Source organism: Ciconia boyciana, chromosome 5, assembly GCF_034638445.1.
Source record: "Ciconia boyciana chromosome 5, ASM3463844v1, whole genome shotgun sequence".
Taxonomy (NCBI): Eukaryota; Metazoa; Chordata; class Aves; order Ciconiiformes; family Ciconiidae; genus Ciconia; species Ciconia boyciana.
In genome coordinates this window covers 55,806,193-55,829,889 of record NC_132938.1, presented here as the reverse complement: position 1 = coordinate 55,829,889, position 23,697 = coordinate 55,806,193, and the positions used below count along the sequence as shown (strand labels likewise).

Below are 23,697 nucleotides of genomic sequence, written 5' to 3'. Positions count from 1 at the left end.
ATGTCGGAGGTTATCTCAAGGCACCCATTCAGAACAACCTCCACAGTACAATTACGGTCTTGCTCCTTCTCATTACAGCAGCCAACCTAGAACCATGCTGCTCTCCTGGCTTTTCTCCCGGTGCATGCTATGGAGCGCTGTCCTCTGTTCCCTCACACCAGCCAGGCTGTGTTATTCCTCACTGCCTCGGCGTTGGCCGGCCTGTGTCATCCCCCAGTCGTCGGAGACAGGGAGCCCCCGCGGCCTGGCACCTCTGGGTTTTGTGCAACGCCGCGGCTGGGGCAACCCACCGGGGACTTCGCCGAGGGAGGTGTCGGAGGAAGAAAGAATGGAAGACACCCGTAACGAAGAGACGGGCTCGTCGCATACCGTTACTCCTCACGGGCACCCAACACAAAATGAACTGCATTTACCTCAGCGCTGACAGGTGTGGCCCCTGACACACATCCCCCCCCCCCCGCCCCGTCGGCAGACTCCCCCCGCCGGGGCTGCCCCCAACGGCCGCTCCAACGGCCACCCTGAGGGCCGCCGGCCCCGTTACGTAACTGAGGCGGCGGCGGCGGCAGCAGCAGCCGCCAGGCCGCCCTCCGCCCTCGCCGCCGCAGACAAAGGCCGGCGGACACAGCCCCCCTGCCATCAGCCCCGTGGGAGCCACCCTACGGCCGCCCCTCTCGCCAGCCCCCCCACCCGCCGGGCCGCGCACCGCGCCGCTGGGACACGCCATGGAGGAGGGGGGGCAGGTAGAAGAGGGGGCGCCGCAGAGCCGCCCCCGCCCCGCCCCCAGGGCGCCTCGGGCCGGCGGCCGCGCAGTTGGATTGGCGGGGCGCGGCGCCAATCACGCCGCCGGGGCGACAAGCAGCGCTCCTTTCCCCGCCCCCCTGCGGGGCGGGGCGCGCGCGCGGCGGCCGTTGTCGCTGTGGGGGCGGGAGCGCAGCGCGAGAGGGCTCGGGGCAGATCGCGGCTCCGGCAGGGCAGGGCAGCGCCGCGCCGGGCTGTGGCGGCGGCGAGTCCCGCGCCTCTGCCCGGGCGTCTCCTTCCCCGGCGGCCGCTCCTCTCCTGCGCTCTCCCCACCTCCCGCTGCGAGTAGCCGGGGCCTCCTCCATGCGGGAGAAGAGGAGGAGGAGGAGGAGGTGGGAGCTGCTCGCCGGCCATCCCCGGCGCCCGGCAAGTCGGAGCCGACCCGCCGCCGCGCCGCTCCTGCCGCATCTCCCCACGGCGCGCAGCCGGCGCTGAGACCTGCTCGCCGCGCCGCCCCCAGCCCCCCTCCTCCTAGTCCCGTTCCGCCCCCCCATTTTTTTTTTTTTTCCTTCTTTTTTCCCCCCTTTGATTCTCACCCTGGCTGCGAGCAAAGTGTCTTCATGAGCGCAGAGGATGTCTGGGAAGCACTACAAGGGGCCTGAAGTCAGTTGTTGCATCAAGTATTTCATCTTCGGCTTCAATGTCATTTTCTGGGTAAGTGGGCCGGTTGCACGGCGCTTCGTGCCTTCCTCTGCCGCCGCCTTCTCCTCTTCCTCCTCCCCCGCCGCCGCTCCCGGGCTGGGCACGGCCAGAAATGAAAACTGAGGGACGTGTAAAAGCGGAGCCCGGGGTCGTGCGTGACAGGCGCGAGGCCGGCCGTTGGGGGTTTGAATGGGGCTTTCAGGCGCGCGAGGCCGGGGGTGCCGCCGTCTCAGCCTCCCTCCTGCAGCCGCCTCCCGCCCGCCCGGCTCCGGGTAGCCCTTCCCTGGGCAAGTTGGCGTGCTGCATTCCTGCACCTTCGGAGGCTGCTGATTTCTTTTCCCTTCTGGCCCTCCCAGTTGTTTTTGTTGTAGGTGCGAAGAGGGTTTCTTGCCCCTTTTTTTTTTTCTTTTCTTTTTTTCCTGCTCCCTCCTTTCTTCGCCCTTGTCTGCTTTGTGGTGGGGGAGGGAGCAGCTAGGCACCCAGGCCTGGAGAACGAATTGATCTGCATGTTTTCGTGCTGATATCCCCGTTAAATAAAAATAATAATAAAAAAATCACAGCTCAAGTTCTCTGAACAGTGCTGTTTAAGGCAATGATTACACAATGATGAGGTTGTGTACGGCACGGGTTTATTATGATTAGCTATTACCACGTAGTAGTAGTAGCAATAATAGGATAGAGGAGGGAGGAAACAGTATTCCCACCCATCCCTAAAGTGCAAGCCCATGGAAGGCTTGGTTGGGCATTTGCAGGGATTCCTGGCTGTGCTGCTTCATCTCCTGACTGCACAGTATCTTGTTGCACCATTCTGGCACTGGATATAGAGTAGGCAGAACTGTATCATGACATGTAACCTGTATATAATAGTATTTCTAGCATCTTCTCAGTGTGTTGGATTTGAAAGAGAAGCAGCTGGTTTTGGATGTATATGCCAAATTTCGTAACCACAGAGGGAGGGGGTGAGCATTCTCACACACACGTAAATGATGAGGTTTTATCACTGCATAGAATGTTAAAGTTGGGTGGAGGCTTTTACATGTACAGTCCCCCTCTTTTCATGAGATATTCCATTTAGCAATGAGAAACATGCCCAAACTCCGGTAGGATGAATGTGTTTTTGAGGGGCTTTGAAGGCAAGTTGAGTACGTATCTGGTATAGTGGCTTCTCTGGACTAGAAAGGTGAAATGGGGGGAAAAAAAACACCTTGAAGTTTTATGGATGAAGGTGGGGAAGAACAGAGGAGAGAAACCTTCTAACCAGTACTGTACTTGTGATTATCACCTTGGTGAGAATAGAGGAGGGTGATTACGTAGCTAGCAGGTATTCGTAGCTAACCTTGTGTCTGTGTTCCTGGAAAGTAAAGATGCCTGAAGAGAATTTTTTTGAAGGATCGGAGTTTTGATTAATTACACTTTTATAGTGAAATACCTTTCCTTAATCAAGAAAGTAAGCTGTTAGAGTGAAGTTGACTGCAGTTTTATGTCAATGTTTACTTGGCCAAAGACCGACCTCTGGAGATGAGTGGTTGCAAGCTTTGTAGTATTCTGACACTAGGGTAGCTGTTTTTATTGTACTATTCACTCAGTTTTTAGTGGTCGAATTTGCCGTGGCTCTTTTCACTTGTCTGTTTTTTAATTTTGATTCCCCTGGGCATATGTTGCTGTGAACACAGATGTTTTCCAGCAAGGAACAGAGTAGTGTGAGGAACACTTGTGTGCTTGGACTAAAAGAGGGAGATTATGGTGAAATATACGTAAATGTGTTATCTTGCTCCTTCAGGCACTGTCAGTCTGTAAGAAGCTCTATACCCTGTATTTCCTTCATTTTATTCTCTGAAGGTTAACATGCGGATGGTGCAAGTGAGGAAGTGGTATCTTTTAGGTATTTTGTGGCTAGTCGTTTTCTTATTTCTGTATTGTTGAGGCTGATGCAGCGTAGCTTTTGCATGATGGCAGATGTTCTTCTGTTGTAACTGAATGGGTTAAAGGATATCTTGCTAGGCCAACTCGCCTTTATACTGTGGAATGCTAATCTGAAGACCTGAGTAGGTTGCCCACTCTGCTGTTTGCTTGATGTGTGGCCCTTGCTTACAGATTTCCCCTTTTGCAAAATGCTAATTGTCTGATTTGTGTCCTTGGCTAAAATTCTTGAAATCCACAGAGACAAAACACTTCTATAAAAGTTTAGTCATTTTTTCAGAATATTGTAATCTCATTATGAGGAAGCCTGCATTTATTACCATGTCTCTCATGATTTGGAGTGAAAACATAGGCAGTTACTCTTGTAGAATACATTTTAATGTTGTTTTTACTGAATTAATAGTAAACCCTTCAATAGTCTATCATGAAACTGGACCAGAATAGCTATAAATGAAAATTGCAAGTTTTGTTGGCCGTTCACAGAAAGTGATAATAAAAAATAGCCACTAACATAGTCATTGTAAATAGATTGAAATGATGAAGTGGTCATCATATTAACCCCATGAAGCTCTGCAGGGATCTTGCAAACATGGAGATATGTAGAACACCTTTGTTAAAACTTCTACCTGAGCATTATTATATAGTGGTTTTAACACAACCTTTTAAAACTTTAATGTAAACAAATGGGAAAATACTCTCTCTTCTGCATCATAAACCAATGGACTAAAAATAAAGAGAACTGAGTTGGAAGAGTAATGGTTTTGACAAGAAAATTGTCAGTGCCTTGAATAGAGGAATATTATAGATCTGCCAAAATTATGTGGGGAATGATTGTACATGCTACTTAAACTGAAGATATTACAAAAAATGGGATGCTTTGTATGCCACAGAATATGGGCAAAATAAATTATCAGACCTTTTTGTCAATTTTTTGGTTTTGTGCTGGTCTGTTATTTCTTTCCTTGAAAAACACAGCTGAATTATTAGAATAACAAATATGGGAAAGTTGCACTCTAATGCTGGATATGTAGTTGTAACTAAAGCTGACAGCGTGCCCTTTAGGAGATAGCACTCAGTCTTGCACCACCCCAGATAACGTGTTCTTGTCTATGTGTTTCATACTGTTGTAGAAGACAATATTAACCGCTGAGTTGGTGCGTAATTAATGTTCTAGGTATATTTGCAAGCTTAATTTTTTCGGAAATTCAGTATTAAAGTTGGTAAATATACTGGAAGTGTTTGTTCAGGAAAAATTATTTTATGAGATCACAATGCTCTCATGGAAAAGGAAGGCTCATTTGGCACTCGCCAAAGTAAGATTTAGGAACTGAGACCAAATAGGCACAAATACATCTAAATCAAAATTTAGAATTCAATATTATGTTTCCCTTTCCATTGCTCATCTGACATTCTTCTGCTGGTTGTTCGTTAGGGCGCACGCCTGGGCTTTAACTTAGCTAACATAATGCCTGTGTGAAAGCACCATGTTATGTTTGCTACCTTTCTAGGCTAGTGAAATAGACAGTGCTTTTTTATGAGCCTCATGTCTTTGTCTAGGTAAACCATAATGTAATCTGATTTAGATGAGAGCTGCAGCCATAATATAAGGTAACAGAAAACATTTTTCTGTACTTAAAGAAAGCAAACAAACAATGCCTCCTCCCCACCTTCCCCCTTAGACTTCCATGTAGAATGATGTCAAAGGTACAATGCAAAAAGTAGAAGTAGGCCACCCTGCTTCCCAAAAGGCAAGAACCATTTCCACTTCTTTCCCCTTCTACTTTTGCAAGACAGTTTTAAGCTGACTTTTAGTTCCAAGAACTGTTTTAAATTGCTCTCTGTGCTTTATTATACTTGATGGAAACTGTGGATATATACTATTGCTTAACTCTGAATTTCAATCCACACTTGATTTCACTGACCCTAGCCTCATTGGAAAGATGTATAGAAAGCATTGACACCTCAGACAGAAACCTTTGCTTTACCTGATGATTCACTGCAAGTTGTGAGATATGCTGCGATTATGATACATCAGAATATTACAAGTCATAATTTGTGTTTTAATTTGCTTGGCATCTGCTGGTTTTGATGGCAACCATATGGGAGTCTAAATAGTCTGCTGAATTACAGGAAGATAGTGGAAAGAAAACTGTATAAAGTTATACAAGTGTGTTACGGGAAAAGTGTTGGAAAAGTGCACTGACCTTTAAGGGACAACAAATAGACTGTTTATTAAATTTTGTACATTGTTGATAGTTTGTTTTCAAAGGGGCAGAAGATCATTTTCGGATCTCAGCTGGTTTTCAGATATCCACAAGGAAGTTTTGGTTATGCAATTTTCCCTTGCCGCAGTGGTTAAAAAAAAATAATCAATGTGAAGCTTGTTCCATGCAATTTTCAAATGCGTTCTGTAGCATTTGATATTTTAAAAATTGCATTGGGAAGATGCCCTTGCATTGGAAGTGGAAGCATTCTGTTTGCTCTCCCCTCGTTCTATGATCAAATGATTTTATTTTTTTTTTTAAATTTCTTAGTAGCACAGATAACTTAGCATTTCACAAGTGGTCTCACCAGAAACAGAGCAATGGCAAGAACAGAACTTGTCTTGGGAAAATACACAACTGTTTTGTAACAGTGCAAGGCGGTGATGTACATACTGATGAAGCCAGCAGATGTAGCCCCCGTCTTTTAAATGCATATAAAAATACAGTAACTCTGCTGGCTCCAGGGGACTTGCTTCAGATTTGTAGAGGTCATTCTTGGAATAAAAATTTTCCTTGCCTTGCCTTCCCTTGTAACTTTGTGGCAGGCTGTATCATTGGTTGTACAAAAAGAAATAGATGAGGAACATGGATGAAGCTGTTTCCTTTCTCCTAAGTATTTGTTTTGCCAAAACTAGGTGTTTGTAAATATGTTGTTTTAAGCTATGTGATGTTTCTAGTTTATAAAAGATCGAAGAAGCATAAGGGCACAAGAACTAGAAAAAACTAATTGTGATTGTGTGACTTCTCATGTTTGATGTCAACATACTTCCAGTGAATATTATTGGAACTACCAAATGCAGCTTACATACTTCTCTTCTGTGTTAAAGATGAATTTGGTAAATGTATTTACCAGTCTCCCACCTCGATTGAATTGTCATAGTTAGTTTTATGTGGTCGTACATCTGTCTCAAAGTATGAAGAGTTAATTTTGAATCTTTAGTGTCCCAATCAGAGAAAAGCTGATGCATGTGAATGGCACCCAGAGTACAGAATAGTTCTGCAGGTGAAACATTTTATGAATATTTGTATGTGCGAAAACAAGTTGTTATTGGTCCTAGTCCCATCCCCCTTGTTGCATGTTGATAATGTTTTCTTAATAAAGGCAACAGATCTGTGTTTTGTAACATTGAATTTGGAGGTAGACATGCTACCTTAATTCAGTAAGATAGTCTTTTCATGATAAACTCTTTGGTGTATTTATTGTGTATGTACATATTCAACTACAGTGTATCATGTAATAGGCACACAGGGAAAGCAAGCATGAGTATACTGGGGCAGAAAGGCTTTTTTTCCAAACGGGAACCCAGAAAACATATTTTTTGGGAAAAAAAACCCCAACTTATATCAGGTAGTAGTGCAATAGATGTAGGGTAATTTTCAAATAGAAAATGTGGGGGAGAAGGCTGTTTGGTTTGTGGGGTGTTTTTTGGTGGTTGTTTTTTTTTGTGTGGGGAGTGGAAAGAAGAAAAATGTAAGGAACTTCTCTGTCCTCTCCAGTGGACAGGAGTTTGAAAGTGTGTTTGTAATCTGTTCTTAAAGAACACTCTCTAAGACCTAGTTCCATAGATTACAATAATCCTACTTCTTAGCAAACTTTAATTTATTCTTTATTCCTTAAACTCTGTAAGACGCAATAGTTAATGATTAGTAGCGGAGAAGAAACTTGGGCTTACAGTTAGTGAAACTATACTTCCTTTTCTTTTGAGCCCCATTCCTACAAATAGACTTCTTGTTGAAAATGCATTATAAACTTTGGTACCAGGGCTACTACAAGTTATACATTTGGAGCAAGAAGCTGATGTGTTGTTAAATGCTCAGTCTAGGTACTTCAACAGTTTATACTCCATTAACCAAGGGCAGTAACCTGTGAAGATTTGCTATAAGCATTTAGGATATAATGTTTTGCTTCCAATTAAAACTGGAGGTGAGAGAGAATATTTTTGACCCAAAGACATCTCCTGACCTAAATCTGCCAGTTAGGGAATTCCAATCTTGAACTATAGTGCTGTAGGATAGAATCGGCCTTCATACTTTGCTTTGCCCAAAATATGCAGCACATTTCTCAAATGCATGGCTAGTAGCCTGTCAACAGGACTCTAATTGTTTTATTGATGTAGGCAGGAACAAGGAGCTGAACAGGTCATGAAGTAACCCAGCTTTGTTAGTGATGACCCAGAAGTCACTGTCAGCATTAACCGTTAAACTGCCTTCCAATATAGTAACTTTTTAAACTCTTCTAAATATCTGACTTTCGTTAGCTAGCATTCCATAGTGACTTTGTACTCTTGTACCAGTTTCCATATTTTTTCGCATTAAAAATTAGCAAATATTGTTGCAATGCAATAAAGAAAGATAAGCTTTTTTGTTTTAATTCTATTTTTACCAATGCACTGAATTGCATTCCACTGCAGTTTTACAGTGCAAAATCCAGGAAAACATAGATTATTCTTTACTGGTTTGAGGCCTAATTTGTTTATTTTCCATTGTATTATTGTGCGAGTTTGGAAAACATCCCATTTTTTGTGATTGTGCTGCTGCTCCTGCCAAAAAATATCCTCCCTCATGGATCACAGTGGATATAGATTTCCACTGATTTCAGCAGGACTTTGTACAGGTATAAGGATTGGTATGGGTGGATGTCACTGTTGGCACAGTGCTCTGTGTAGCTGCTTCTGTAAAGTACACAAAGATCTAGAGCAGTCCAGCCTTCCCCTTACACTGGCATTTAAAAATGTCACTAACACACGGAGGCTTGCAGTCAGGGATGCTTGATTTGGTATCAAACTCTGACTCAGTGTGATCTCATATAACCTCCAGATGGCCTGACTTGCGGAGATGCTAAAAACAGTCAGATCCTACTCCTTTAGCTGTATAAAATAAATGAGGCAAATGGCAGTAGCGGTATTTATTTTAATATGTATCAATCTCCACATTAGATTCTTCAGCTAATGTTTCAACTTTTCCAGTTGCTTTCCTCTGGACAGCATTTAGAATAAGTATTTCAGCACACACAGAGGATGTTATGAATGAACTGTCAATTTCCCACAGAACTGGGAAAAATCAATATGCCTCTTCCAGGCCCTGAAAATCCCTCTGCTCCTAGTGAAGGCTCCATTACATCAAATATTATTGACAATCATTTCAAGCAAAGTTCCTGATGTGTGGTGATAGATTTTTTTTTTTTCTTTTTGCAACAAGGCAAATACATATTATGAAAACAGTTTATATACCTATTCTGTACCCATTGCCATATGGTTTTCTCGACAGTAAAACTACTTATGGAAAAATCAAAGAATTGTAGGAACTTCTGCCTAAATATCTTCTCTTTCTCCTCAATAGGCAAGTAAAAATTATTTCTAAATGTGTTTGGTGCTTCTTTGTAGTATTGTATTCAAAGAAAGAATTAAAAGGAGACTAGATGCCTTTAAATATATGAAATATTTTGGGTTCATAGAGGCTTTTGTTTTGTTTTCCTGAATATAGTGTTAATGAGTGAAGACCTGATTATGTCTGCTGTCCTATCTCCAGTAGGCTACTGTTACAGGGTAATGAGTATGATATAAATGAGACTGCAAGGATGCTTGCAATAATTCAGCCTACTGGGTGTTTCCTAGTGTTAGTTGCTTACAGTTAATGAGAGTCCAGCTTAATTTACTTTGATTTAGGGGTAAATCTTCCATGACGCGGAACATTATTTTATGTCAGGACTTTCTTTCTCTGTGTTAAGAGGGCAGACTCTCCCAACTGAGCTCTGGTGCCCCAAGGAAAGGTGCAGCAGCACCACGTGTGGGGTGTCACCCCTAGCAGATCCACCTGATATCTGTCATTTTGTCAGAGCCTGCATCACAGGTTCTCCCTGTTGGACACCTTTGCTTTATGTACCCATGTGCAGGGCATATATTTACCTTTCTGAGGCTAGGTTCTCTGTGCTTCCTTCTCACTGAATTGCATCTCTTCTGCTGCGTTCTGTTTTCTAACCAGCTGTGATTAAAGAGGTTGAAGGGGGTTCTCTCTGTGCTGTAAATGGTTTATATGTAAAAGCAGAGACACTGAGGAAAAAAGTTCACATATAATGTATGGCAAAGGTTTTGTTGCCTCATGCCATGCTTCAATTAACTGTGTCACCTTGTGGAGGAATCCTCTCAAGTTTGTCTTTGCAATGCCATGTGGTTAGAGTGTTTCAGGCTGGAGAACAGAATTTGGAAAACATGACAGTGCAAAACATTGGGTCCTACCAGCTAACGAGGAAGAGGGTTGGCAAGTATCCTGGGCCAGTCTGAGCTGCGAGTATACTGGGGTGTTACACTGTCCACAAAGCAAGGGTTTCAGACTTTTTAATTTTAATTTTTGCCACTGAAATATAAAAACAGAAGGGTTCCTTTTTCCATGTGGGTAAAAGATAGCATTTCATAGAAGTTGTCTTCCTGACTGCCAGTTTACGTGGGTATATGTCTAAAGGAGTAAGTGTGAATTCAGTCAGCCCAACAACAATTAAATAATTAAATATATAATTAAAATAATTAAAAAGAATAGGAAAAAATTTTTAAAATTAGAAGCCCTGTTTTCCAAGGAGTTATGTAATTCATTTCTAGTTGAAAATTCAGCCATATGACTTATGCGAAGGCTATAAAATATTTACATATAAATATAAAATATGTATGATTGCAGTTAATAAATAACTAAGATCTAGTTTTAAATCAATATTGCTTGATATCTCAAACATCCTCTTGTTTCTTTCTCTTTCTGTGGGCATGCAGGGGGATGTGCAGTCTTGCTGCTTTCCTAATAGCGTAACTGAATTTTTTCTCCTCTCTGAATGACTGGGAGGACCTGTTTACATAGCAGGGCCACTTCCTTGGTTATGGCAGTGGTTTCATGACTGGTTTTGATGTGCTGCCTTGCAAATTCTGGTGTCAAAATGAGAGCAGGGGGCTGCAAATGGCTAAGGCTGGCATAAGGCTGCAGAACTAAATATGTTAGTACAGCTTCAGTAGACTGATAGCAGTCAGTTACCAGATCTGACTGAGAACTCTCTCATCTGGGTCAATTTCTATTGACTTGCTGTTTGGCTGCAAGAATGAAGCGTGGGACTGTCTCCTCCTTTCCCTGTATAGATCAACTTAAAGTGATTGTACAAGCATGGCCTGTTTCAACTCTGCATTTTGGACTGTGGAGTACATAGAGGCATCAGACATGATGCTGTCTTAATAAGTAGATCAGTCTGGTGGGGACTATTATGTAGACATATGTGCTGCTTGGGATGCTCCTGCACTGCACTTTGATCTTCTCTATTTTAGTAAGATTTATAGTTGTTACCTGTTTTCTCCTAATCAGTGATGTTGGAGAAAGAAAGAGCAGTAGTAATCTACCAAGTTTGTTGTAATGTGAACTTAATTTGAACTTCAGCTGAAGCAGACAGCTCCATCATCTACCTCTCTGGTTTCTTTTCCTTCCCATAAATGTTATTCCAAACACCATGGCACTCCATGAAGTAATGAGGTACTTCATTGGAGTGGCCCACTGGAAGGGGTGGCAAATGATCTCTGAAGAGAGTTTGTCATGATTATCCATCCCAAGTAGTATCCTTTTTGATGTCTTTGTTGCAAACAAAGGTTAGTATGCATTTAATGTTGGAAATATAAATATATATTATGCATTCATAGTTTATATATGTATGTGTATATAGAATAATGCTGTTTAAAAAAAAAATAATTCCTGACTTGCTAGAGCAGAAGTTCTTTGACTTATGTGCCTAAAAGCAGGACTTGAAGAGACTGGAAACCCATCTAACTACTGTAACATGGAAAGTAGGCCTTTTTGCACTGATCGTCCTCTGGCTGTATTCCATTGTTCTGCTGCTGCTGGGAGCTCTGGCATGGTCACCAGTAGTGTTCCCACTTCAGCTACGCATGGGTGAGTGGTTTAAAAACGTTGCTTTCTTTTACATGTAAGCAGTCTCCTTCCTCATACAAGATGTCCTGTTATTTTGAAGATAGGCAAAACCACTGCCTGGGTAGTCTAAAGGTTTGTAGTGGTATCGAAATCAATGTTTTATTCTGCGGGATCTTTTCTATGCAAGTAACTAGTGTGTTTGACTCGAACACAAGCCAGTTACATTTTTACATGGTTTACGTCCTTGCTGGCCTCTGCTCTTCTTTATTTTTCCTAAACTCTTATACCTGTGGGAGAGGAAGTAGCTCCTGAGCAGATGCAGTTAATAGCTTTGCATATTAAAGAAAACCAATACCAGTCTTTATGAGACTGATACTGAAGGGTTCTTGCCACTGTAGCAGGTGAATGAGTTGTGGCTCCCATCTGGCCGTTTTTTGTCTTCTGTTGGAGGTACTCTCTAATGCCCCACAGATTCATGACCCTATCAGCTGTTCTGCAGAGCTGCTAACCTCTGACAGAGGCAAAAGGACAGCTGTGGGCAACAGTAGCTTTTGCTTTCAACTTTCCCCATCCCAGAACTTTGTGCGTGGTTGGGATTTCCAGTAAACTCACTATCATCCAGTATTTCATATATTATTTTAAATATCATGCCTAATAAATGACAGTGATGATATACTCAACTCCACTGTTACTTGTAGCTTTCTTGTCAATAGCAGCTGATTTCTGCCTGGAAAAATTACCATACCTCTTGTAAATACCTGATTCTTGTTAGTTTTGCCCTCCTTTCTGTTTCTGCTCTTCTCCAGCTTGCAAAGGCTCTATTCTCTGTTCCATTCTCCAAGGTAGCTGTTTTTATGTCTCGCTATGTGTCTGCCTGTTCTTACTTCTGTCACCTGGAATTGAAAGCTCAGCTGGGTTCTCTGCTCTTAGCCCACAGGAGCCCCTGCATGGTCACTGCCATGCTCTGAGAAGGCTTTCTACAGGGGCAGTTTGCTGGCTCTGTTACTGCAGTCCAGCCACCAGTCCACAGGAAAGTGGGAAGGAGAAGTGGAAAAGCCAGCACTCGCTTGTTTTGTACCATTTTATAAGGCACTTGTTCCTGCTTGACAAACAACTTTTTTCCATAAACGTGCCTTTTTTCAGTGTGATGCGCAAGCATCTCCTTCTGAAACAGCAAGCCTCAGTGTTGATGTAAGACCTCCCAAATAACACCTGCAGCGATAATCCTTCTTTAGATGATGTGTCAAACTATAAGGTTGGTGAATATCAAAACTGTACATGCAACTCCGGCTCTGGTGTAAAGAATTTCACATTTAGCTTCATAAACAATTGCTGCAGGACTGAGCCACTTAGAATCAGGTGAGGTGGAATGGATGGGGCTATGAGAGACTGGCATGATCAGCAAAGATTTGAGGTATGTGCTGTGTCTCCTGTTTGAACCACATGGAAGGCTTGTTGCTCTTGAAGTGTGGGGTCTTAGTGATGTTACTTGAGGCTGGAGTACAGGACTGAAATTAAAAGAGGCTGGTGGTTGGTTTCTGCTATACTGGTTGTTGTTGTTGCTATACTAATTAGATGCATACTGTAAAGTCCAAAGTATTTTAAGTTGAGAGTTGGTGGGACTCCTTTTTTGGTTGTTGTTTCTGCTATATTCTGTTGTTTCTGCTATATTCTGTTGTTTCTGCTATATTCTGTTGTTTCTGCTATACTAATTAGACACATACTGTAAAGTCCAAAGTATTTTAAGTTGAGAGTTGGTGGGACTCCTTTTTTGTGTGTCTTTGGAGACCTATCAGAACTTCAGTGAGTACTGCTATTTGTTTAAATCTCCTTGGTTTACTAGGGTCAGATCTTCATTTACTCTAAAAGGCTACCTTGTTCCAATCTGCCACTGTAACGTGTCCTTGAAATGACTACAGATGACACTTGCTTAGAGCAAGGTAGAACAATTTTGGTGTAGCTGTGTTGTCAAAATTGTTCATGTAAGCAGGATTAGTATTCTAGCTTGAGGCGTTTGAAGGCCTTTGTAAGTTAGAAGGATGGACTTTGTGTTGTGGGGTGGGATTGGACTTCTCTATAAATGGTGGAGAGAAGAGAAACCTGTAAGCTTTCACAGAAGGAGCAGGAGTGGAATACACCACTTGTTCGTAAAGCAGAAGGTATTTAACTTTGAGAATGTAGTCTTCTAAAAGTGAGAAGGTAGTCATATTTTTGTCTGAATAAAACCTGCCTTGTTTTCTATTCCATCTCCATGTTGCCTTCTGGGTAGATATTCTTCTGCAGTTATTGTTATCAAAGTGCCACTTTGGGAGCTCTCTTGTCATTATTTCACTCTGTTTTGTTAATAGACTTTAGTTTAAAAACTCTCTAGCTTGAAAAAAAAAACAAACACAAGAAAGCAAACCAAAACAAACATGTACATAAAGATGTTTCAGAATTCACAGAAAACAAACTGTGGATCAATTATTAAGTGCCTTCCCTCTCCCTCATCCACTTCTTGATGTAGTATTAATTTTGAATGAGCCCCCTGCATAGCTTGCCTTCATCCACTTAGGGTATAGAGCACAAAGGCTTTCAGCACTGTAAATGCTTGGGCTCTTGTTACAGGCCTCTGCATAAGAGCAGCTCCTGTTGGCTTCAATGGGAATCAGTTGGTGGCAGCTGCATAATTGATTTTCAAGCAATGTCTTTTTAAAAAAAAAAAAAGAAAAAAAAAGGGGGGGTGGGTGGGTGTGAAAGCCCAAAGAGGTCCCCCAAACAAAACACTGAAAAGACTTTCAAAAGAGCTAGAGCAATTACTTCAGTTGCCTAAGTAGCTAAGAGCTGACAAAAAGGGTGATACACTAGTCTAACCAAAAAACTCTGGCAGAGAACAGTGGAGCCTATCGGGCAGTGTTTTTGCTAGTTTGTGCCTCAGAATAAGCATCCTGTCTGACCATTTTGATCCTTTAAATTAAAACTTCCCCTCAATAATAGGAGGTATATGTGACTCTGATACTTGTAGCATTGAGAAAATTTAGCTGTTGAAGCACGCTGAATTCATCCACAGCAGACAATTGTGACTGTGTTCTCTCTAGTTGTAGAGTAGTGGTGTGCTTGCATGAAATAGCTTTACATGTGCTGAAATATCACTTAGCAGTGGTTTCTGCAGGCTACGTGCTTGCCACCGGTCTGGGCAGCAGGCTGGTCACCACTGTCGTTTTTTATAACTAGTGATGCGTAGTACTGTATTGAGTACTGAGTTCTGCTTTTGCCAGGCATGTACGTAATAGCAGCAACTTAATGATAAATCTGTGTCCGATGGAGCTACTAATGCTCATCTGTTAAGTACCACTACTTATGTGGTCTACCATTAGCCACATAAGAAATCACCACATTTTATTAATGGCTTCTGAACTTTAACAACATCTTAGGCTGAAGATAATGGCTTTTGCATGAAATACGTTCCATTACTGCTAACGGTGTCTTATTGAGTAAGCTGGTGTGGCAGATAAAAGAATTTCTGCAAACAAAGCATAAAAGAAGCTATGTATATAAATCAAGCTTGAAAATCAGTTTATAGTTGAATGGATACTGAACATCTCGGACTGGTTTTGTTTAATACTTTCATGATTGATAGAGAAAAGGTAAAAACAGTCTGTCTAAATGCAGAACTTGATGAATATTGCATTTATTTTCTACTGTTAGATTGTTCCAGCAGTTTGTGGTAATGTGCTATGAGTAGATAGTTATAGTCTGTGCTAATACTAATGGTTTCAATACTATTAAAAGTAAACAGCAAAAAACACCTTTCCTTTTGCCTTTAAGGAAGACTTTAAAGAAAAGTAAAACTGATTCTTATTGATAGCTTTAAAAAAAAAAAAAGGCAAGATTAACATTCTCTGCTTTTAGACTCATCATACCACCAAGGGAGATGAAGAACTTCTTTGAGCTATTGCACTGAATCCTTAATTTGCTAGGTTATCATGTACCTTCGAATACAACATTAACCTACAGAGCCAAAAATTGCTCCAGGGTTTTGGAGGAGATATACTGAGCCTTGCCTTTTGACTAGATTCAGTGCGAGGGAGTTGCCTAAGGGAAAGAATCCTGCTCTTTTTTTTTTCTCTAGTGTGTGAAGAAACAATATATCAATGCACCTACAACTCTATTAAACAAGTTGAAGATAAGTTTTAATGGTAAGGAATTGAAAAAATGTTTCTTTGAAGATTGTGTAGTCTCGATTGCTGTTAGCTTTGTGCATGTTGACAACTTTTAAATACCTAGAACACTTTTTTAAAAAAAATATTAGTGGACTGTGTTCTATATGGCGTGAAAGATGTGATAAAAAGGCATCTTTTTGAATATTCTTTAATTTCCAAGTGGGGTCCCATGCAATTCAAAGGTAGGTTGGAAGTTTGATGGTTTTGTCTAAGAGGGCATTTCAAGATGGTGTCTTTGCCAGCAAAACCAGGTTAAAACAGTTTGTGTGCCAGTGTGCAGCATAAGATATGGCTTCATAAACCAACAAGGGGCTGGTGAAGAGTGACATGGGAGGAAAACGACTCCACTCAGGTGAGGATGTGACCGGGGGAACTCAGTAGACCCTTTTGCTACTGAAACACCTAACTGGTTTAGCTGTCTTGAGTTAAAGCTGTGTGTGTTTTTGTGAGTGCTGTCCATGTCAAACCCCAACCCTGCAATTAATATTTGGCATAATTAGTCATTTTAATGGACAGACCAAATCTGAAAACAACACTGTAGACTGAACAATGTATTGTCCCTTGGAAATATTTAATCTTAATTAGCTCTTAAGTCTGTGGATGTGTTGTCATTTCCCTATTGTTTTCAAGGTCTAATACCTTTGATCAACCCCAGGCTGAGTTAGGAAAGCCTAAGTAGTGAAAGGTATGTTGAAATCTGCAGAGCTCAGTTACTACAGAAGTTATGGAAACTAAATGGTTAATACAGATAAAGATGTCTGGTATGACCCAGTATGAGTTTGCCTGGAATGGTATTTCTACTGTACTTTACTGAAGGGTGGTAAAGGCATGCTCTTTTCTTTCTCCCTTGAGCTTTGGGGTGAATGTGTAAGCGTCTAATGAAAATTCTTCTTTCTGACTTAACCTGAGATAATGCCAGCAGTTTGGACTTCATGGTCTCTGTAAACTGATATGAAATTTCAAAATGAGAATAGGGTGAGGTTTTGAAATTGTTGTTTGTGAAAAGTTCATAACAAACTATAATCATCGGTAAAGAAACTGAGAGCAAAAGGAGTAACACTGTAAGTGACTACTGGAAGTAGTTTTGTGAGCTTTATTAGAGGTGGCTCTGAAATTTTCAAGAAATTATGTTGCTTTAATATGTCGAAGAATTAAAACATTCATTTAAATTCAGATACAGTTAAACTAATAAATCAATGTTTTGTCTTTAATAAGGGGCACTTTGCATTTAAAATAAAAGGGAGTGTTCTTGGATTTGGATACAATGCAAGAATGAAAACTTGCACAGGGCTGGACAGAAAGTGGTTTTGAAGTTTTTATGGGTGATGTGCTGTGAAGTGTTCTATTTGAGCTCCTCCTCTTCTCTCCCTGACATCCAATATTACATTTGATTTGAAGCATTTCCTGATATAGAAAGGAACTAAAATAAGGCAACACTGTCAAGGCAGTCCTCAAATAATGTTTTTTAGAGATGCAACAAAGAGAACATACCAGTGATCATACTGGACCAGACAAAAGGTCCGTTTAAGGTAAATATCCTTAGAACAGTGGCCAATGGTAGGCAGCTGGTGAAAAGCGTAAGAACAAGGCATGTAGATAGTGATAATTCTTAGGGAATATGCTCTGAATCCTCAGCCTTTCAGAGGCAGAATTAGGAGCTTTGTACTTAGAATCCCTAGATGGATTTTTCTTTGTGAATTTGTCTGGTTGGTCCTTGAATCTCTAACTTTCTGAGGTACATGACATCCAGTTGTTAGTTGTACCTTTTCCCTATTAGTTTTGGCTTGCTTTTGGGAGAGGTGTGTGGAGTTCCAACTGGCATGTAATAAAGCATTCTGCAGCTTGGAGTCAATTAACTTTCATGTTCATCTGCTTAGCTTCTGTGAAACCACAATGAAAACCCTGCATCTGAAGAATGTAGTTTGAAACACCTTTTCTCTGTTCCCTGCCATACCCTGCCCCTGACTTTTTCACACAATACTATTAAGAAACAAATTTTGGATACCTTCCTTTTCAGTAGTTCAGAAGGTTGAATTACAAATGTTAGAGGCGTGTAAAGTCAAGTAAGTGTACCAGTCCAAGGGAACTACAGCTGGATGTCACAGATGAAAAAGCTTGCTGCCGGGAAGAGGGAGCTGTAAGTTTCCAGATGGTGACCTAGTTGGATCTTTACACAGCTCCTCCAATTATAATGAATTAACCATTTTCAGCCCAGGCCATGTTTAACAGCAAGGTATGTAGTTGGCAGTTTTTATGGAGGATTGCAATTGCCTGCAGTTCTGTCCTTTTTCGTCCTCTCTTCCCCTTGCCTCCCAAAAGGAAGAAACAAGCAAGCCTACACCCCCAAAATTCTTACTTAATTCTGCCATTGGTTACAGTTGATCCTTATTCAGTAATAAAATAGTATATGAGGGATGAGAATTCTGTGATGGGCAGGTGAATCTGAAGGGTGTTCTCAGGCAGGCACTAGGTTATTCCTCCCTTTGATTACTGTTTTAGAAGACTCTAGTAGTTAGCTTTAACTTAAAAGCTCAAATGTAGCGCTTACCCATTATTTTGGAAGGAAAGGTGGAAAGTTCCTTGCTCGTCTGGGCCCTGAGAAGGTCCATAAGCAAATCTGTGGCTTTTGGGGAGAGCTGCCTACTGCCTAGGCTGTCCCTGAAACAGAGACCAATGTTGTGCTAAGAGTATGATCTTGAGGGGTTGCATAAGGTAAGTCAGTGGCCAGACAGTACAGTGGAGTCATCAGTGCTGTATAAGCATGATGTCCCTAAATTACTAAGGTTGTATTGTAGCCCAAGCAAATTCTTTAATCAAGACAAATTTATAGAAGTCATCTTATGTTACATCTGATGAGACTTTTCTTGTTTACTTGCGTAATAGTCATGGGAAGGGAGGAAGAATGTAAGTGGCATGGGTGACTACTACTATTTACTGGCTGACAAAGAGATGAAATAGGCAAGATAGCGACGTAACTTGATGGTATGATTCTGGCCAAAAAATGTCAGATCCTTTAAAGCTAGCTGACTGTGCAGAAGCAGAAGATACACTTCAGATTTAAGCTAGTTTACTAGGCTTGGGAAAAAAAAAATAAATAAGCTTACAGAGTTCTAAGACTTTTTGTTTTACTAAGAAAGAATAGAGTGCTTCTAAATGCCTTTGTAAGTCCTTGTTCTCAGGGCCCAGGTCCATGATCTGATCACATTGGGAATTGGATTTCCAGGTAAACAACTTCTTAGTCTAAATTCCTGTTGCTATAGGAAATCTTCCAAAAAAAAAAAGTACAGGCCTGAGAAAACAGTAGCTGTTCATCCTGAAATCTGTTTTACTTGCTGCATGGCGATCTGTTTTAGAAGTACTTAAATGAAAACTTGGGCAATGGAACAAAACACTTTAAGGCTTAACATTTAAAGGCATGTTATTTTGTTTGGTTGATAGTTTTAGTTTTTTTAAGTTTTTGGGTGTGTGGTTTTGTGGTTTTTTGGGGGGGGTTAATTTTTTTTTTGCTATATATATGTGAAGTAATTGGATTAATTAATGTTTTCTTGGCAGCAGCAGAGTTGTTCCCTCTCTGCTGCCCGCTTGGTGCTTGCTGTATAACTGTGTTCTGCATCGTGCCTCAATCTTTGATACGATAGATTCTGCTGAATGAGAAACAAACCCATCCTGCAAACTGGATTGAATGCTTTAGACTAGGTATAATCTCAAAGGTGTAATTGCTAGAAAAATTGGTTCCTACTAGCATTAATAAAATCCAATGTGAGCAGTGTACGTTAGGATGTTTATTTTTTTATATATACAGGTGTGCTTGTGTGTGTATATCTATAACTTTTTTTTCCCTGGTTCTGTTTTTCCATTTCTGCTCTATATCAATACTGCTGAGGCACGTTGAAGAGGACAGCTTTTGCTCTTGCCAACCAGAATCTGTTTTTGCAGTGAGGGGTCCCTGCTGGGGAAATCTTTTCCTGCTATCTTTCTTCTCTCCGCAGGGTAGCAGGCATAAGGACTGCCCTCCTGTCTGCTCTGCTGACAGCCATGCGTTCTCTGCTCTTGCTGCAGCAGCTGCTGCTCCTCAGCCTGACTGAGAGAGCATAAATTAAAATACAAAGGTCTCCTGTGGCCACTCTTGGCTGACACTGCAATGGCAGATCAGACTTTCCTACATCATCTTCACTTGACTTTCTTCTTCTTCTCAAGAATTTCCTCTGCATTTGTATCAGTCACAGTCTTTTACCAGTGGGCTGAATAGGAGCAGCAATCCAGTCACTCCAAATATTTTATGTACTTGAGTGACTAGAGCAGTTTGGGGAGAAAAGAATTAGCAATGTGGGTTTCATCAGAAGCTCAAGTCTTTTTCCTTTTTATACTGCCTGGAGAAAAGGGAGTATTTTTGTGCTTTTTATGGCTGCTGAAGATACAGGGCTAATTCCTGTTCTTGTCTCCCCATGAAGGCAGGCAGAGTGTTAGAAACAGCAGAACCATTGTGTTGCCATTGTGCGCACGTGACTGAGGGCACAGCAGTGAGTGGAGTGTTTTCCCTTTCTTGAATCTTGATGTCTTGCAATGTGCATATAGGGGGTCTTTAACTCCCAGAGGGTGGAGAGGGAGCTACTTGGTGGTAGGATGGAATGCCACAAAATTGGCTATGTAGATTTCCTGACTTAACTGTGTATGTGGTTTTTTTTTGGGGGGGGGGGGTGTTTTGTTTTTACCCTGTATGTCTGACATAGCAGATGTTCTTTGGCTCAGTGTGCTTATATGTGAGGCCACTTCCTTGTAGGTGATATGTGGTGGTGATGTCGATGATTATTAATCTTTTTATTAAAGTGACAATGCCCACCTCTTCTCTGCTTTTTCCTGCTCTAGGCCCCACAGGCTGATTTGGCTTATATTGGGCACCAGCATTTGACTCATGCTAATGGTGTTGAGTATTCTTCTTTAAGGGTGACTGCTTGCATCTTTGCTAGTCCTCTTATCTATCTTATCTATTTCAGCCAGAGCCTGAATTCCAACATCTTTGTGGAAAAAAATAAAATTGACTAATATTTTGTTTGTTGTGGCTTTTTTTTTTAGTCCTGCCTGAAATGCCTTTTTTTTTCTTCCCCCCCCCCATGGAATGGAAAAGTCCTTATTAAACTTGCATGCCCTTGTGTTGTAGCTTCTGTCATGATGGATTTCTCGTCAGGGCATTGTCAGAGTTAGAAGGCAGGCCTAAGGAAAAGCATTTCAGTAAACGGTTCATCTTTAGTCCCTGAAAATCATGTAAGACATGAGAAACTGTTCCTCTGTGTTTCCATTTATGTACTTGTCAGCTAGTCTTCAATGCAGGGTTAGTCTGGTCCTCTACTCATCTGATCCACTGCTCTCTAGATTATGGATATGGAAGTTCTCCATGATTTGTGCAATGGCTCAATGGTTTCTCTTTAATTTAGATATGTTTTGGCTTCAAATGCAAACCTCCACAGCAATGCAACCATCTTTCTGACTTAATCAGATTGCCTCTTGGAAAATAGTTTAAAAACCATAATTTGAGTGTAAATTTACTGATACATCTGTATGTGAATTTCGCATCCTCTTTTAATTTTCAGGAGAACATGTTAAGTCATGAAGGCTTTTCCAGCTGTTTCATTTTCTTTCTTCAAAACTGAAGTCTTTTCAAGTTGAGTGTACTTTTTCCCCCACAATCCTCTTCTGGCATGTAATTGTGAGCTTTAAGTTCTGACTGGGTCATTTGGGGCATTTAATAAAAGTATTGGTCTGATTATTTGCATCTTCTGGGTGGGTTCTGGAGGGAACAGTCTTGACAATGTTTTTGCAGAGCTCTTTCTTTAATGAAGCTAAGCGTGGCCATCAAATTATTTTTTTGTAAAGAGTTATTTAGGCCTTAGCTGGGGAAGGATAGACTTAAAGCACTTAGAGTCTTACTTGAAATCAGTGGCACTGCCTTTGTGTACTGTGGAAGAAGGGTCCTAATTTGCAAAGGCTTAGTTTAGAGGAAAGAGAATTTGATAAAACTTTCAAAAGTAGTGTAAGCTGTGGCCATCATCAAAAGTGGCTTCAGACTGGTGGAGGCTGATAAGAATTTCTCATTGCTAATACAGCACACTGGAGTCCATGTTGAATGTTAATCAGCGATTTCTAAATCATGTAAGTGCTCTCTGAAAACTTGTCCTGTTTTTAAATTTTTCCTTAAAAGTATCATAGTAATTATGGAAATTGTATAAGCATATAGTAATGTTTGGAAATAATCATGGGACCAACCATGGAATTGCTGTTCTGTCTACCAGTTGGACTTAACAAGAACAAAATGCCATTACTACCTTTGTAATCAGATTTATTTTAATGTCTTTGAATGAAATACCTCTGGAATCAACTGCTGAGTGCTTTAACTGCTTCCTTGCTGCGTAATGAAACACTGGCCTTACCAGACTGCCTGCTAATTGGGTAGCTGCTTCTTGGGGCTTGTTTTTTTCCTCCCTGTATATTAGGTATCTGGAACATCTTCAGTAATGCCTAATGCAGATGCATGCAGTAATGAGATGCAAGAGGAGCAGGGTTAACATCCCCGTATCTTTAATCACAGTTTTCATGTGTGGTGCTTCAGACAGACAGGATCAAAAGGTCCCCTGCTTTAAACTTGACACTCAAGTGAACATTTTTCCAAGACCAGTGGGAAAAATGTTCCTTCCTCCCTGCTTTGGGTGAACCGTCTTACTAATTTAAAAAAAAAGAGACCACCCTGAAATAAAGTTCTTTTGCACTACCTTCTTTAGCCTTTAACTTTTAAAAAATAAATTACTCTTACAGCAGATTTCACTTATGATGGTAATTGAAACTTATATGCAATAACCATCGGTCAGAATGGAATTATCCTACTGTTAGGTTAGGTGAGGAGGACTATAATGGGACTGGTGACTCCTTGCCCACAGGGAGAGTGGGAGAATTCACTGAAGGGATCTGAATGGTGTTCAGGATCAAGCTGTTATTGTGTTTCTTTGTCTAATTCCCCAAATCTGGAAGCAATGAACAAATGCCAGTGGTAATTCAAATAACTGTCCTGAATGAATACATACACTATCCCATTTTGTCATACTTAATAGTATTCTACATTGTGAAAACCTAAAAACAAAACACACCTAAGCTTAGAACCATTTTATCCACAGTCATGTTACATTAAAATGTCTTGATTTATATAATTGACTTCACAGTTTTGGAGAGAGGGAAGCAGCAGGACAGGGACTTGCTCATGCTGCTCCTTCTATAATGCTCATTAGGCAACTGAAAGCTGCTTTGGTGGTGGGGCAAGAGGATGACACTGTACAGTTTACTTGCACATGAAAACAAACAAACGCACACATGGTGAAAAATGTATGTGTGGGGTTTTTTTTTCAGTAAATTTAGTGCTATTAACAGGTGCTGGATGAATAGCCCTGTGAGCTGGCATCCTGTATTTTCATGTCCCATACAGCAGGATGAGTGGGAAAGCAAGTGTCCATGCAGCATCCTTGCTGAGGAGCAGTGGCAGGGTCCTTCTGGTAACCCCACCCCAACTGGTACAAACGATAGCGGGTCTGTGATGTGAGCTTGCCAACTAGTGCTTGGATGGAGTAACTTGATCTTTCTTTGTTAGCTGCTCTTCTGGAGAGTTGCTGTTGTAAAAGCATGTTGACTCTTTTTTCTTTTTTTTTTTTTTCCCTTTAAAATGGTAAACCTTCTCTATGGAGAGAATGAGAAGTATTCTGTGCACTGATTTGCTGTTTGTGGCGACGTGAGGGAATATAAAGTTCTGCTTAATTCTGATCAGCCCAAGAATATTTTGGTAGAAAGAGTCCAGGGTGTGGTGAGATACCCAAAAAGGTTGCTGAGGACTCATAAATTTAATTGCAGCAGTTGTACCATTCCTGTCAGCTGGTGGTGCTCACTTCTTTTTTGGTTCTGAAATTGTATCATCTTTGAATGCATTTTTGTGAACCACTGTT

The 23,697-nt window shown here is 41.2% G+C and overlaps 1 protein-coding gene across 1 annotated transcript in view; it reads left to right on the top strand.

Moving 5' to 3' along the window:
- Positions 1-918: 918 nt before the first annotated feature.
- The window catches only part of TSPAN5 (tetraspanin 5), an 89,430-nt gene continuing 66,651 nt past the window's right edge, over positions 919-23,697 (top strand). Inside the window, exon 1 of the mRNA XM_072862785.1 lies at positions 919-1,452. Within this exon, the coding sequence (XP_072718886.1) occupies positions 1,372-1,452 (81 nt within the window). The 5' untranslated portion in view covers positions 919-1,371. The remainder of the gene's footprint in view (positions 1,453-23,697) is intronic.